The sequence below is a fragment of the Littorina saxatilis genome, linkage group LG6, assembly GCF_037325665.1.
Source record: "Littorina saxatilis isolate snail1 linkage group LG6, US_GU_Lsax_2.0, whole genome shotgun sequence".
NCBI lineage: Eukaryota > Metazoa > Mollusca > Gastropoda > Littorinimorpha > Littorinidae > Littorina > Littorina saxatilis.
The window spans coordinates 56,740,988-56,754,625 of NC_090250.1; the positions used below are offsets into that span (position 1 = coordinate 56,740,988).

Sequence of the window (13,638 nt, forward strand, 5' to 3'; positions counted from 1 at the left end):
TAGTTAGACATATTTTGAGTGGAGTAGCAAAAATGCTTTAGCCATGTACTAATTATGTTATTGAACTGCTTAGCGGAGATTTCCAGATCAATTATACGGCAGTGAAAGACTGGTCTCTAGTACGGTCTATACTTACAAAATATAAAAATAAACAAACAAACCAACACAAAAAAGGTTTGTGTTGCACGTAGGATTTAAGTATTTAATTGAATAGAAAAGGCAACATCGGAATAAAAACAAATCTCGTGGTTCTCTTGTCAAGGAGTATGCACAGAATATGAAAGAAGATTGTGGAGTAGGCTGCTTTCTATTCTACTGCTCTAAATTAGCAAGAGGCAAGCTTTACAATGCTATTCACACTAGGATGCAAAGCATTCAGTGCTAAAGCTCTCAAATCACAATAGTTACAAGACAAAACACACTTCTTGGGGCTACTAGAAATATTAATATTTGTAAGCACACAATTGGACACATTTTTGTAAATATTTTTTATTGCCTCCCTTGAATAAAACTTATTAAAAAAAATATTCTGAGAAAAAAAGTTATACTTAAAAGCAAAGCTATCAAGAAATAGGTAGACAACCCGTGTAGATACCTTTATTCTTAAGACATTTTATTTTTGGAGGATGTCACTATGCAATTTTACAGATTTAAAAAAAAAGCTTTAGATGATCTCCCTTGAACAAACATTTCTTGTTTTTACTATGTGTTAGTTTTAAGGGTATATAGAAGAACAATAAAGAAAAAATGCTGCAAATTGACTTGGACGTATTTACAATTTAATTAAACAAAATGTTTCAAATTATCTGATAATGAAATTCTACATTAAAATTAAAGCAGATCTAGGGACTTGTGCACAACATAAAACATAAGGAACTATGATCTGCATTGCTTGTTATGATGATAATGGCTGGCACCTGTCGACCGACTTGCACGCCATAATTCTATATGTTTTACTATGCGCCCTGCATGTCAATGGTCTTTCTCTGGGTGGCTCGATTCTGAGGAGATAAAGAAAATGCATTTAGTGCAAGCAGTACATAATGACAACACACATACAATTACTTAAAGCAGCTGCTGGTTTCAGAGTATTTAGTTAAAGGCCCACCCCAACTTGTTTGCCTCAATGTCGCAGATTTGGTCAGACTTTCACAATGAGTAAGATAACAAATTTAACAATGTTTTGATTTAAAAAAAAAAAGTATTCATTTTTGTTGTTTTCGGCCCCATTCACTGGGAATCTTACTCAAGGACAAGGATTTTTCTTAGGAATATTTGTATGTGAAGCTTCCAAGCCCTAGCTTCAGAAACGACCAAGAAACCCTCAATAATGGATTTTGTTGTGCATAGTGATGGCTATCCAACCGAGTGGCGGAGCACTGGTGAATCCTTTCATTCTCCTGATTGCTTGATTCTGAAATGACATTGTGGAGTTGGTAGTTATGTGAGTGTGTAGTGCCTGCTCTTCGTTGTTTAGTCGGGTGGAGGGAGGGGTATTGAATCATATGATCATAAAGTAAGACTTCACTGTGATGTGCAGAGATTTAGTCAGGTACACAACATTGCTATGCTATCACGAAATTAGATGTTCTATCCTCTAGATGGGCTACACAACTACATCATATGTGATGGTTGGGTTTTCGCAAGTCAGCAACATGTTTTGAAGTTCTCATTGGGTAATCACGGCTGACATCAAACACAGAAAAGGTGGAAAAAACATAAATCAATGAACTCACCTTCCCTGCATTGTGATACTAGCCATATGGGTCTGCCGAAGTAGCTCCTGCACATATTGAATTAAGTATTCATGTTATTGTTAGGATCACACTTTTTTCTGGTACATGTATATCAGACTGGAAAGTTTCTCAAGGCTTGAAGAATTCAAGAGCTTGCCTATCCCCAATAAAAAAAAATTTTTAGTATGCAAGTATTTTCATGGTCTCAAGGTTCCTCTGGGGTCATGGAGAAACAAATTACAAATGAGAACATACTGTTACACAACAAATTCCGACCAATTTAGGACACACCATAACATAACTCACAAACAAACAACAGCAATACAATAATTAGTCTGCAAATACCTAAACGTCGTTCACACTAGGTATACAAAAATAAAAAAGCACATTCAGGCAGGTTTGACAAGTAGACCATTCCAGCTACTGTTCCAGACCAAAGGCCATGTTTCCCCTTACTCTGTGATTGTAATCATAATTATTGTTTATGAATGACTTCAGTTTTTCTAAGTAAATCTCTCGTTGTAATTACTGGTAAATGCATTATCCCAATTAAGATATCCTCACATCTAACCTGCGTAAACTTCATTTCAAGGGTTTTAATTTTTTTTTTAGCTGGCCAAGAAATTATAAGCATTCCTCAATTATGTTCCTGTCAGACTCAATGAGCTAATCTTATAAAAAAAAAATTAAAAAAAGGTAGCATCTTATAATATTCTCACGTGAATTATAGCTAATCAGAAAACTAGTATTTAATTTTTTTTTAAACTCAAACTGAAAATACAGGCATGCAACATTATCCTTGCTGTTTTGTGATAACCCTTACCATCAACTATTCTATTTCATTTCCATCATAACAGGCGTAGCACCTCTCTGGAAGCCAAAAGAACACTTTAAATCCACCCCCCCCCCCCCCCCCCCCAGTACTGAGTAAACATTGCTGTGCATATTTTTAAAAAAAACAATGCCTGAGTCTCCAGTCACCTGTTTATGTTGTTGTCCTTGTACTTCACTTGTAGCTTAGCTGTTCAAGAAACTGTTTCTCTGATCACATGATCAAAATTCAAATACTTAATAAACCAATTTTGATTCTATTTCTTCAATAATAAGTTGAACGTCTGCATGTGTAATTGCCACAATTTACAGAGTTTCTGAATAAATGCTGCAAGAAAAACCAACAGAGTGAACAGTTTGTAAATATACTAATATACCTATATTTACCTTATGACATGTGTGGCTGCTAAAACGTCCGTTACACCTGTCTGCATATATTCGGTGACAGCCCTGATGGAGACTGAAAAAAAAGTTCCTTTGTCAGTACCCTGTGTATGAGTGTGGTATGGTATGTTCTGGAACAATTAGAGCACTCCCTATGACCATATGTTGCACAGAGGGTAGGGGGGGGGGGGGGGGGGCTTTTAGAGGTGTAGTTGTTGGACTGTAGTGTATAGGCTGATTGGCAGTGCTATGGGGTGAGGGTGGAGCTGGGGCGGAGAATATATCGTATGTAATTGAATACTAATACTAATAGTAATAAGCATGATCAGTTAGACTAGAGTTAAAAACTATGTTGATCGCCAGAGACATTACATAATGTGAAATCACAAGCATGTTACTGTACCTTTCGTTTTGCCATTGAGATTGGTAGAAGGCATTGAGTGGTGAACACAAGTTGCATTGATCACTGCATCACCATGTGGTCAATCCCCTTTGATCTGCAGATTGCACCAGCACAAACCAACACTGTGTTATGATCGTAAACAGCCCACATGGCCAATAAATCTAAGAACACAAACACTAGATAGATCTAATCGGAGAGCCTGCAAACCGAGTCATGCTTTTTAAATTCAATGAAAATCTGTCTGTCAATGAAGCAGATAGATCTATCCTTGCGATTGTTTTTGCAAGCAGATAAATGTTAGAACGTCACTTATTCCGTTTTCATTCAACAAATTGATATTTTGCAAGATGCATTTCGTGCCAATGAGCTGAACAAACAATCAAAATCAAGCAAGTGGTACATTCTTGAAGACAAAATTCAGTCACGCAAACAAACTGAAGGGAAAAAATCTAGCTTACTGCTGTACTGATTTCGCCAAATAAATGCATTTGCATGCCGAAGTTATTCCTGCTTTGATTCCAATCATTCTAATTGATCTGAATGCAAAAAATATACGTAAACGAGCTGATCAAAATGAGTAACATTGCACCTGCCTATAGACTGTACTGCGAAAGCGAAGGTCGTCTGCGACTGGAGATTTTGAAGTCGAACAGCGTCGTTTCTTCACTCTCAGCGGTTGTCTTCATCGGAAAAGTGAAAAGCCTGACTTGCAATCTAGCGAAAGACACATTCTGTCTTTCCGTTCGGGCGTTGTTTTTGTGTACAATCTCTGAAAATGTTATTTCGAAAAAGGCGGCCGTCATTGTTTTGGGGTTTCCGCCTAGTGGTGTTTTAAACCGGTTTCAGACCGGAACACACTGAGGAGATGAGAACAAAATGGCAGCCCCCATGAAATCCGAAAGGTCACGGAAAAAAGTCGTGAATAGCGTTCACGGGATACCTCCAGCTTCGCTGGGATCAACAACAATAAGCAATACAACATTGAAGCATGTGATCAATCACGACACGCAACACTGCTCTTTTACTTCAGAGAAACGCTGATCTATATCAATGCAGCATTGCACTTGTTTGTTTTGTGTGTGTGATGTAGCCAGAGGGAGTGGAGCGGTCTCAGAGCTACCCCGTGCTGATCGAGCTGGATGAGGGAAAGCAGTTCAGCAACACTGTCAACCTCAGTCTGCCTGAAGAGTTCGTGCAAGGCTCGCTTCGGATCACTGTGGCTGTTGTTGGTACGTATTTCTCCATTCATCTCTGTGGTTTTTTCCCGCGTTCTCCTATACAATTTGTTCTGTCTTTAGTGTTCGAATCCCGGCCGCGCCTTGTGTGTTCAATGTGGAGATGATTCCAATCTCCCTGGACAACGTATGTGCAGACTTGTTAGTGCCTTACTCCCTGTCTCTCTTACAGTCTGTCTCTCTTACAGTCTGTCTCTCTTGCAGTCTGTCTGGCAGTTGCAATCTCTCACCGTACTGTTTGTCCGTCTGTCTCTCTGTCTCAATCTCATACACACTCGCTCGCTTTCTCTCGAGTTGTTTATTTCAGAGTTTACCTCTGCTTACGTTCAACATAGAAGACAACGAATAGCCATCGTCAGCGTCTTATTTCAAGCCTTTATCAAATCCACTGACACGTTTCACTGCAGCTCCCTTGCTCTGTAGGGCCCGGGTTAGCTCAGGTGGTGGAGCACCGGACTTGTGATCCTAGGGTCACTCCAATCCAGGCCGGGACGAACACGGGTCAACTTTATGTGCAGACTCAGAGACGGCATCCATGTCCCACCCCCGTATCACAACAATGGACAGTAAAAGACTTCGGTTATTCTGCCATAAGTGCAGGTGGCTGGTTACACCTAAACACGCATACAACTGGGTATCTCATCGGGGCAACACCCGGGAACATGCCCCTGATGAGAGCATACAACTTAAGTTTATCTCTCCCTTGCCCTGGTTTGCTGTCTGCAGGTGATGTGCTGGGAGTGGTGGCTGAGAACCTGGAGGACCTCCTCAAGATGCCGTACGGCTGTGGCGAGCAGAACATGATCAACTTCGCCCCCAACACCTACCTCATCGCCTACCTGAGAAACACCGGCAGGTTGTCGTCCGCCATCCTTAGCAAGGCCAAATCCTTCATGCTGGCAGGTACATCAACACCGTCTTCACGTGTGGCCGTAGTGTATGAGTGGAAGGGGCTTCCAAAATGAGGCAGGGGTACGGTTGCTGGCCAGATAACTGCCCCCCCCTCCCTCCTGACACCAGATGCGGTCGAAATATAGCATTTCTTGAGTAAAAAGGATACATTTTCTGGGTAAGGGGGGGGGGGAGGGGGGGGGGGGGACCGGAGATCAGCCTTGGTCTTGAAACTGGATGCAGCTAAGTCAAATATTGAAGCCAGTTTGGACTCTCCTCGGGTTGGTCGTAACTGTTTGTCTAATAAACAGGCTAAGACTTCAAGGTCTTCAAACAGAGCACAGGGAGAGGAAAGGATACCTCTTTCAAGTGATGTATCTAGTGTTACGTAGGCAGTTTCAGTGTGCGTAAAGATCTTCAAAACTGTCCAAATAGCAGGTTGCCTTTGATAAAAGAGAACTTTGCTGAATCTTAAAAAACTTGTTTTCTGGAGATGTTCCTGGCTACTTTCTGTCCACTGCACTTGTCCGATGACAGTTGCTTAAAGCTTTGTGTGTCAATATATTGCAGGTTACCAAAAAGAACTGCAATACCAGCGTTCCGATGGATCGTTCAGTGCATTCGGAAACCGCGACAAGGCTGGAAGTATGTGGTAAGTGGAAGTGGTTACACATAGGAAAGAACAAGAATGATAATTTAAGATGTTTGTTTGGCTCCTTTTTGATGCACTAGTTTTGATCTTGATCTTTTTATTCATAAGCTGCACACAAAGAGACGGGGCACAGCACTTGGCTACATATTCATAAGCTGCACACAAAGAGACGGGGCACAGCACTTGGCTACATATTCATAAGCTGCACACAAAGAGACGGGGCACAGCACTTGGCTACATATTCATAAGCTGCACACAAAGAGACGGGGCACAGCACTTGGCTACATATTCATAAGCTGCACACAAAGAGACGGGGCACAGCACTTGGCTACATATTCATAAGCTGCACACAAAGAGACGGGGCACAGCACTTGGCTACATATTCATAAGCTGCACACAAAGAGACGGGGCACAGCACTTGGCTACATATTCATAAGCTGCACACAAAGAGACGGGGCACAGCACTTGGCTACATATTCATAAGCTGCACACAAACAGCGATGAACAACAGAAGAAAGCCGGCGAACACGTAGCTGTGTTCTTAAAATGAATTTACAAACCGAATTAAAACACAACATGAAAGACATGTTTCGTTAAAACACATTACTATAGTTGAAGATGAGGGGAGAGGTAGGTAAGGAGTTGAAACTGTGTCAGTATCTTCAACTTCAAGCGTCTATAAGCCGACTAATAGCAGGATACCAACTCATGTGTCTTATTTGAGATAATTGTGTGATGTGTTTGTACTCTAAAAAAAGAAAGAAGTGTATATGTTTGTTTTTGTGCTATTGTTTGGCCCTAAAAGACTGTGTTAAATCTTTATTCTATTTTAAAATGTATGCCTTTATGTGAGTGTCTGTGCTGTGTATCTCAGTGACTGTTTAATCAATGTTGTATGATTGCCTGACGTTTTCTTTATGTGTAAAACGTTGAATTTTAATATCCAATGCATTTTGTACCCCGCGACGAGACCGCTGTTTGGTGGTGAAATGCGCTATATTTCATGATGATGATTACAATTATTATTAAAGAACGATTGTACATTTCAGGCTGACCGCGTTCGTGACCAAGTGTTTTGTCCAGGCAACAGGTCTGGGAAGTGACGTCATCACAATTGATCCAAGTGTCGTCAGCAAGGCTGTCAGTTGGATGACGCAATATCAAAACAAAGACGGCAGTTTCAGAGAGCCAGGAAGAGTCATCCATCGCGCTATGCAGGTAAGAGTCATCCATCGCGCTATGCAGGTAAGAGTCATCCATCGCGCTATGCAGGTAAGAGTCATCCATCGCGCTATGCAGGTAAGAGTCATCCATCGCGCTATGCAGGTAAGAGTCATCCATCGCGCTATGCAGGTAAGAGTCATCCATCGCGCTATGCAGGTAAGAGTCATCCATCGCGCTATGCAGGTAAGCTGTCCTTTCCTCGCTGCCAGACGGGACAAGCACATTATTTTGTGGTTTATCTGTTAGAAAAAAAGAATGTAAATGTTGATTCAGGTTCTTGTTGAACCGTTTGAGCATTGGGGAAAGGTAACACTTTTGTCTGCGATAAGGCTTTTACTTTTAATGTTGGATACTTTTGTTTTTGCAGATTTCAAATACATGGTTCTTTCTATTATCACGTGATAAAAGGCATGGTGAACGTAGTGATCAGTAACTCTGCGTTTTTACATTTAGTCAAGTTTTGAATAAATGTTTTAACATAGAGGGGGAATCGAGACGAGGGTCGTGGTGTATGTGTGTGTGTGTGTGTGTGTGTGTGCGTGTGTGTGTAGAGCGATTCAGACTAAACTACTGGACCGATCTTTCTGAAATTTGACATGAGAGTTCCTGGGAATGATATCCCCGGACTTTTTTTTTCTTTTTTGCGATAAATTTTTTGATGACGTCATATCCGGCTTTTTGTAAAAATTGAGGCGGCACTGTCACACCCTCATTTTTCAATCAAATTGATTGAAATTTTGGCCAAGCAATCTTCGACGAAGGCCGGACTTCAGTATTGCATTTCAGTTTGGTGGCTTAAAAATTAAATAATGACTTTGGTCATTAAAAATCTGAAAATTGTAAAAACAAAATTTTTTTTTTATAAAACGATCCAAATTTATGTTCATCTTATTCTTCATCATTTTCTGATTCCAAAAATATATAAATATGTTAATTTGGATTAAAAACAAGCTCTGAAAATTAAACAAATTAAAAATTATGATCAAAATTAAATTTCCAAAATCGTTTCAAAAACTCATTTCATCTTATTCCTTGTCGGTTCCTGATTCCAAAAACATAGATATGATATGTTTGGATTAAAAACACGCTCAGAAAGTTAAAACGAAGAGAGGTACAGTAAAGCGTGCTATGAAGCACAGCGCAACCGCTGCCGCGCCAAACAGGCTCGTCACTTTCACTGCCTTTTGCACTAGCGGCGGACTACGTTCAGTTTCATTCTGTGAGTTCCACAGCTTGACTAAATGTAGTAATTTCGCCTTACGCGACTTGTTAGTTCTTAATGTAAAGCAGCAATATACATACTGTTTTTCGGAAAAAAGAAAGACAAATCCAAGAAATTCACAGGTTCTATGTTTGTGAACAACTCTTTGTCACCGTAAAACACGCCAAGTCAGAAGTTGAGCGAGATTTGCAACACGAGAACTTCCGAAGCGAGCATTGATTCCAAGTGACGCCAACTTTCTTTCAGGGTGGATCTGCCACAGGGGTGGGACTGGCTGCCTACGTCGTCATAACGCTGAAGGAGGCGGAGAACGCGTTCTCTGATGACATGTCCAACGCCACCAAGTCTCAGGTACTACCTGCAACGTAACAATTGTCAGTATAACTACAGTGAAACACCCTTTTTAAGCCCCCGCCCCCCCCCCCCCCCGAAACTGAGATGTTCAGGTCTTAAAAAAGAGGAAATCTTAAAATGGAGGTAAATGAACAGAGGTTATGAACAGCACATCTGATTTAGCAAGGTCTTAAAAGGGAGGGAGTCGTACAATGGGGGGTCTTAAAAGAGAGGGAGTCGTACAATGGGGGGTCTTAAAAGGGAGGGAGTCGTACAATGGGGGGGTCTTAAAAGGGAGGGAGTCGTACAATGGGGGGTCTTAAAAGGGAGGGAGTCGTACAATGGGGGGTCTTAAAAGGGAGGGAGTCGTACAATGGGGGGTCTTAAAAGGGAGGGAGTCGTACAATGGGGGGTCTTAAAAGAGAGAGAGTCGTACAATGGGGGGTCTTAAAAGAGAGGTAGTCGTACAATGGGGGGTCTTAAAAGAGAGGGAGTCGTACAATGGGGGGTCTTAAAAGGGGGTTCCACTGCATAACTAGACCCCAAGGGGTATAGACACAGCGTCCTACTCCTGTTTCATGAACGAAAATGAGAAATGTGTTTAGCTATTTAGGAGGTATACGTACGTGCGATCGGTCTACCTACTACAAAAAAGTGCTACAAAAGTGCTTTAGTTTTATTCAATCAGTGATGAAAATCTACAAACAAAAATTTACGTTGAGGAAAGCATAATGCACCTATTCGATTAAACAGTCTTTAATTCGATGTAAGGCCTGTTCTCAGTATACTATTTCAGGATTAATTAAATGTTAAAGTAAGCAAAATAGCTGACAAAGTATCCTGGTTAAGATTGATTCGGTGTCGTAGTTGTCCTATAGTTTACAAACTCGACACGTGCATCCCAAAATGAAAGCACTTTATTTGTATGTGTCATTCATTATTTTGGTTTCAGGTGTCCAGTGCATTGAGCAAAGGTGTGGCTTACCTGGAGGGTCAGCTGACCAGCTTAGGTGATGACGTGTACACATCCTGCATCGTGGCCTACGCTCTCACTCTGGCAGGAAGTGACCAGGCAGGCGCCGCGCGCAATAACATGAACCAGCTGGCTAGTTCCGGAGGTGCGTTGTTGTTTGTTTCTTGATTTTTTGACTTAGCCCATTTAAAAAAACCCACCTGATTTCATTGTTCAGATTTGTTAAACAGAAAAGAATGACACATGTATGTTTAAAGAATTAGTTGGCAGTCTATATTTCCGGGCTCGGACGCTGCATGCATGGTCATCAAAGAAGTCTTACGATAAACTTCAACTGTCCCCACTCTGTCCAACTTAACAGAGTTTGTGTCAGTTTGTGTCAGTTTGTGTCAGTTTAATTGTGTCGGTTTTTGACAAAAAAAGACTATTCAGATTTGCATTTCTTGTATTAGGTTTTAACGCAGTTCAATAACAAAATATTTTCTATTTTGTTGTATTTGCATGTTTCAAAACAGATGCTTGAGATAGGAGTTTAGTGACTGGTCTTATTCTAGCTGCCTTCCAGCTGTTATATCAGTGGTATTGGGTTTCACGTAATTGTAAAGCTGAAAAAAGGACGGATTTTGCGTGAAGATGATCAAGATGATGAGTTCCTTTATGACAGTCTTTCACGTATAGTGTATACATTTAGAAAGAAACCGACAAGTCAGGGTTTATATCTCCAAAAACAAATCCCCAGGGTAAATCATTTAATATATATGGAGAAAAAACCCACAAGAAATGGTAAAGTTTATGAAACGTTTAATTATAAACATCGACATAATTATAGAACTTCACCTGTCGGCCTTAAAAGACACAACAGACAAGACTCGATAGTAAATGCTACAGTCACATCTCCGAATAAGTCCTATATAAATATATCAACACTTTGTTTTTTCAACGCTGGGATTTTGTGTCCAGCAACTGTCAAATACTGGTCAGGGCCGGTAGAGGTCAAGCAGACATACTACTCTTGGTACCGCAAGACGGACGCCCTCAGTATCGAGATGACGTCATATGCTCTGCTGACGTTGATGCAAGACGCCGCCTTGAATGACGCCATCCCCGTGTTCAGGTGGTTGAACAAGCAAAGGGGACCCAAGGGAGGCTTTGTTTCCACACAGGTAAAAACTGATCAAATAAATTGTGCATAGAACTGGAAAAAGTACAACAGCAAATAAGACTAATCTTGTACAATTCCACACAAAAACTCTACATCCGGTACATTGATTAATAATGAATGTTCATGATCTTTCCTTGTAACGAACGAATCCAAAAACAAATTACAACAAATTACCTTTCTTGTTTTTTTAATTCTCGTAACGAACATTTAATTAAAATTCATTTTCAAATTCCCTCCTTCATCCGTAGCCGTAATGGCTCAAGTCCTTTGTCATTTTCTTAAAGAGTCAAAATTGAATGAGTAAGGGACAAAATCCTGCATCGTAAAGAAAGATAAAACTGAATAGCCCGGCCACCATATGTTGCATCGAAACCAGAACCTGGGTAATATTCTACATTAAAGGCTGTGCTTATAATTGAGCCCAAAGTACACTTCGCGAAGACTTCGAAAATACCAAAATTCAGTGCCAAAGCTTCGTGCAGCGAGTTTGGCCAAATGAATATAAGGATAAGGATCATATAAGGATAAGGATTATATAAGGATAAGGATCATATAAGGATAAGGATTATATAAGGATAAGATTTCATAATTATAGTCCTGAAAGGTTACCCTCATTGAAATTCAGGCTGCTTTCACATGGGAAAGCGAGCTGCCATACAGGACGGTGCTACCCATTGTTTTCCTTCGGGCTTCAGATATTGCAAAAACAGAAGAGGGTGGAGGAGATCGGAGTGTGAATATTGCAGAGGATGGAGGAGATCGGAGTGTGAATATTGCGCTTAATGTGTTTCCTCTTCTTTAAGGACACTGTGGTTGGAATAGAGGCACTGGCTGCCATGTCGGATCTCGCCCTCGGAAGCGATTTCTCGCCCATCACCGTTCAAGTCTCGGGTTCCGGAAGTGGTCAACCGTCATCACTGACTATCAACGAAAACAACGTGCTCCTGCTACAGAAACTTGAGTTACCACTGGAGGTATGACCAAGCTTCGTAAAGTTATTGAAGGATGTTTGTCTGAAGAAAATGTTTGTCGCGGTGATTAAAGCGAGGAGATAAGGTCAAACAGGGACCTATATTATAGGTCTATGGGTCAAATCAGTGTCGATATATTGTGACTGAAACAATCGCCAGACAAAAAACAAACAAAAAACATATCAGCTGCTGTTCTCTGAGAAGCAACTTTACAATAAAACGAACGTTAGTGTGTTCAGTTAATCGTGGTTATAAAAGTAATCTTATTTTGTTCTTGGTGCCACACATCATCATTTACCCATCTGTCCTCTACTTCGACGAACACCTTATCCCCCTAAAGCGGAGTATGGCTGCCTAACTGGCGGCGTAAAAACGGTCATACACGTAAAAGACATGGGAGGGTCAGCCCATGAACGAAGAAGAAGAAGAAGAAGAAGAAGACATTAGATTACCATTTACAATACATCAAGACCTTTGATTGACTCGCCATGGTATTGACCTTTCGTCTTTTTCCTACAGAATGGTGCGTACCCTGACCAAGTTACCATCACAGCTACGTCTGACACAACAGAACGTGCGTTCGCACTGGCTGAGGTAACGTTACTGATGCCTCATCAGTTTGTTTTTCTTGCATAATGCGCTTTGTCTTTTTCATTGATTTTGTCAGTCTCTCTTTGTCAGTCTCTCTTTGTCAGTCTCTCTTTGTCAGTCTCTCTTTGTCAGTCTCTCTTTGTCAGTCTCTCTTTGTCAGTCTCTCTTTGTCAGTCTCTCTTTGTCAGTCTCTCTTTAGAAACTGCTGTTGTGTTTTGTTTTTCTTCTTTCGTTTCGGTTGCCTTTTGTCTTACAGTTCTTTCCGCTTGTGCATTGTAAGCACCTTCTGATCGAATCGTATATCTTCTTGCTTGTACTGTGCAACCCACTTTGTCCATTGGAGCCACCGTGTAATTTTTTGGGGGGGTTACTATTTCTGAACGTTAAAGATCTGTTTTAAGGCCATACTCATACGAAGCTTTGGATGACAAATGACAATAACAACCAGCTTTACCTTTTGATCGTTGAATGTGGGACAAACAATGTTTAACAATGAACAAAACAGATGTATGAAATTGTTATTTGGACACGATGCAGCATGAGAATAAAAAAACCAAGAACGGTATGTTTTTGGAACGTTATATTTATAACAAAAAAACCGTTACGTTGACTGATCTTCGACCCAGCGGTCAAAGTGGACAGCCAGACAAATACTTATAATACCGCACACAATATCATTAGTACTTGTTATAAATATAACGTTCCAATACCTTTCTTGTTTTTTTTTAATCTGAATTTGAGAACGTTGGCAGTCTGTTTTTGGATTTGGACAATATGCAGCATGACATTGCTGACCGCACGTTGACTGGCCTTGTTGTGACGGACAATATGCAGCATGACATTGCTGACCGCACGTTGACTGGCCTTGTTGTGACGGACAATATGCAGCATGACATTGCTGACCGCACGTTGACTGGCCTTGTTGTGACGTACAATATGCAGCATGACATTACTGACCGCACGTTGACTGGCCTTGTTGTGACGTACAATATGCAGCATGACATTGCTGACCGCACGTTGACTGGCCTTG

General features: G+C 40.9%; 1 protein-coding gene and 1 long non-coding RNA gene across 2 annotated transcripts in view; one reads left to right on the forward strand and one right to left on the reverse strand.

Annotated features, from left to right (window-relative positions):
- Positions 1-13,638, forward strand: part of LOC138969585 (CD109 antigen-like) — a 79,693-nt gene that overhangs the window by 58,537 nt on the left and 7,518 nt on the right. The window contains exons 24-32 of the mRNA XM_070342439.1: positions 4,445-4,583; positions 5,316-5,492; positions 6,051-6,132; positions 7,182-7,350; positions 8,825-8,929; positions 9,864-10,029; positions 10,845-11,047; positions 11,850-12,020; positions 12,537-12,611. Coding sequence (XP_070198540.1) covers positions 4,445-4,583; positions 5,316-5,492; positions 6,051-6,132; positions 7,182-7,350; positions 8,825-8,929; positions 9,864-10,029; positions 10,845-11,047; positions 11,850-12,020; positions 12,537-12,611 — 1,287 coding nt within the window. The remainder of the gene's footprint in view (positions 1-4,444; positions 4,584-5,315; positions 5,493-6,050; positions 6,133-7,181; positions 7,351-8,824; positions 8,930-9,863; positions 10,030-10,844; positions 11,048-11,849; positions 12,021-12,536; positions 12,612-13,638) is intronic.
- LOC138969586 (uncharacterized) lies at positions 470-4,305 on the reverse strand. The gene is made up of 5 exons (XR_011456506.1): positions 3,948-4,305; positions 3,355-3,448; positions 2,955-3,027; positions 1,737-1,783; positions 470-1,001 (listed from the first exon to the last, which is right to left on the reverse strand). It is a non-coding gene; the product is annotated as an uncharacterized lncRNA (long non-coding RNA).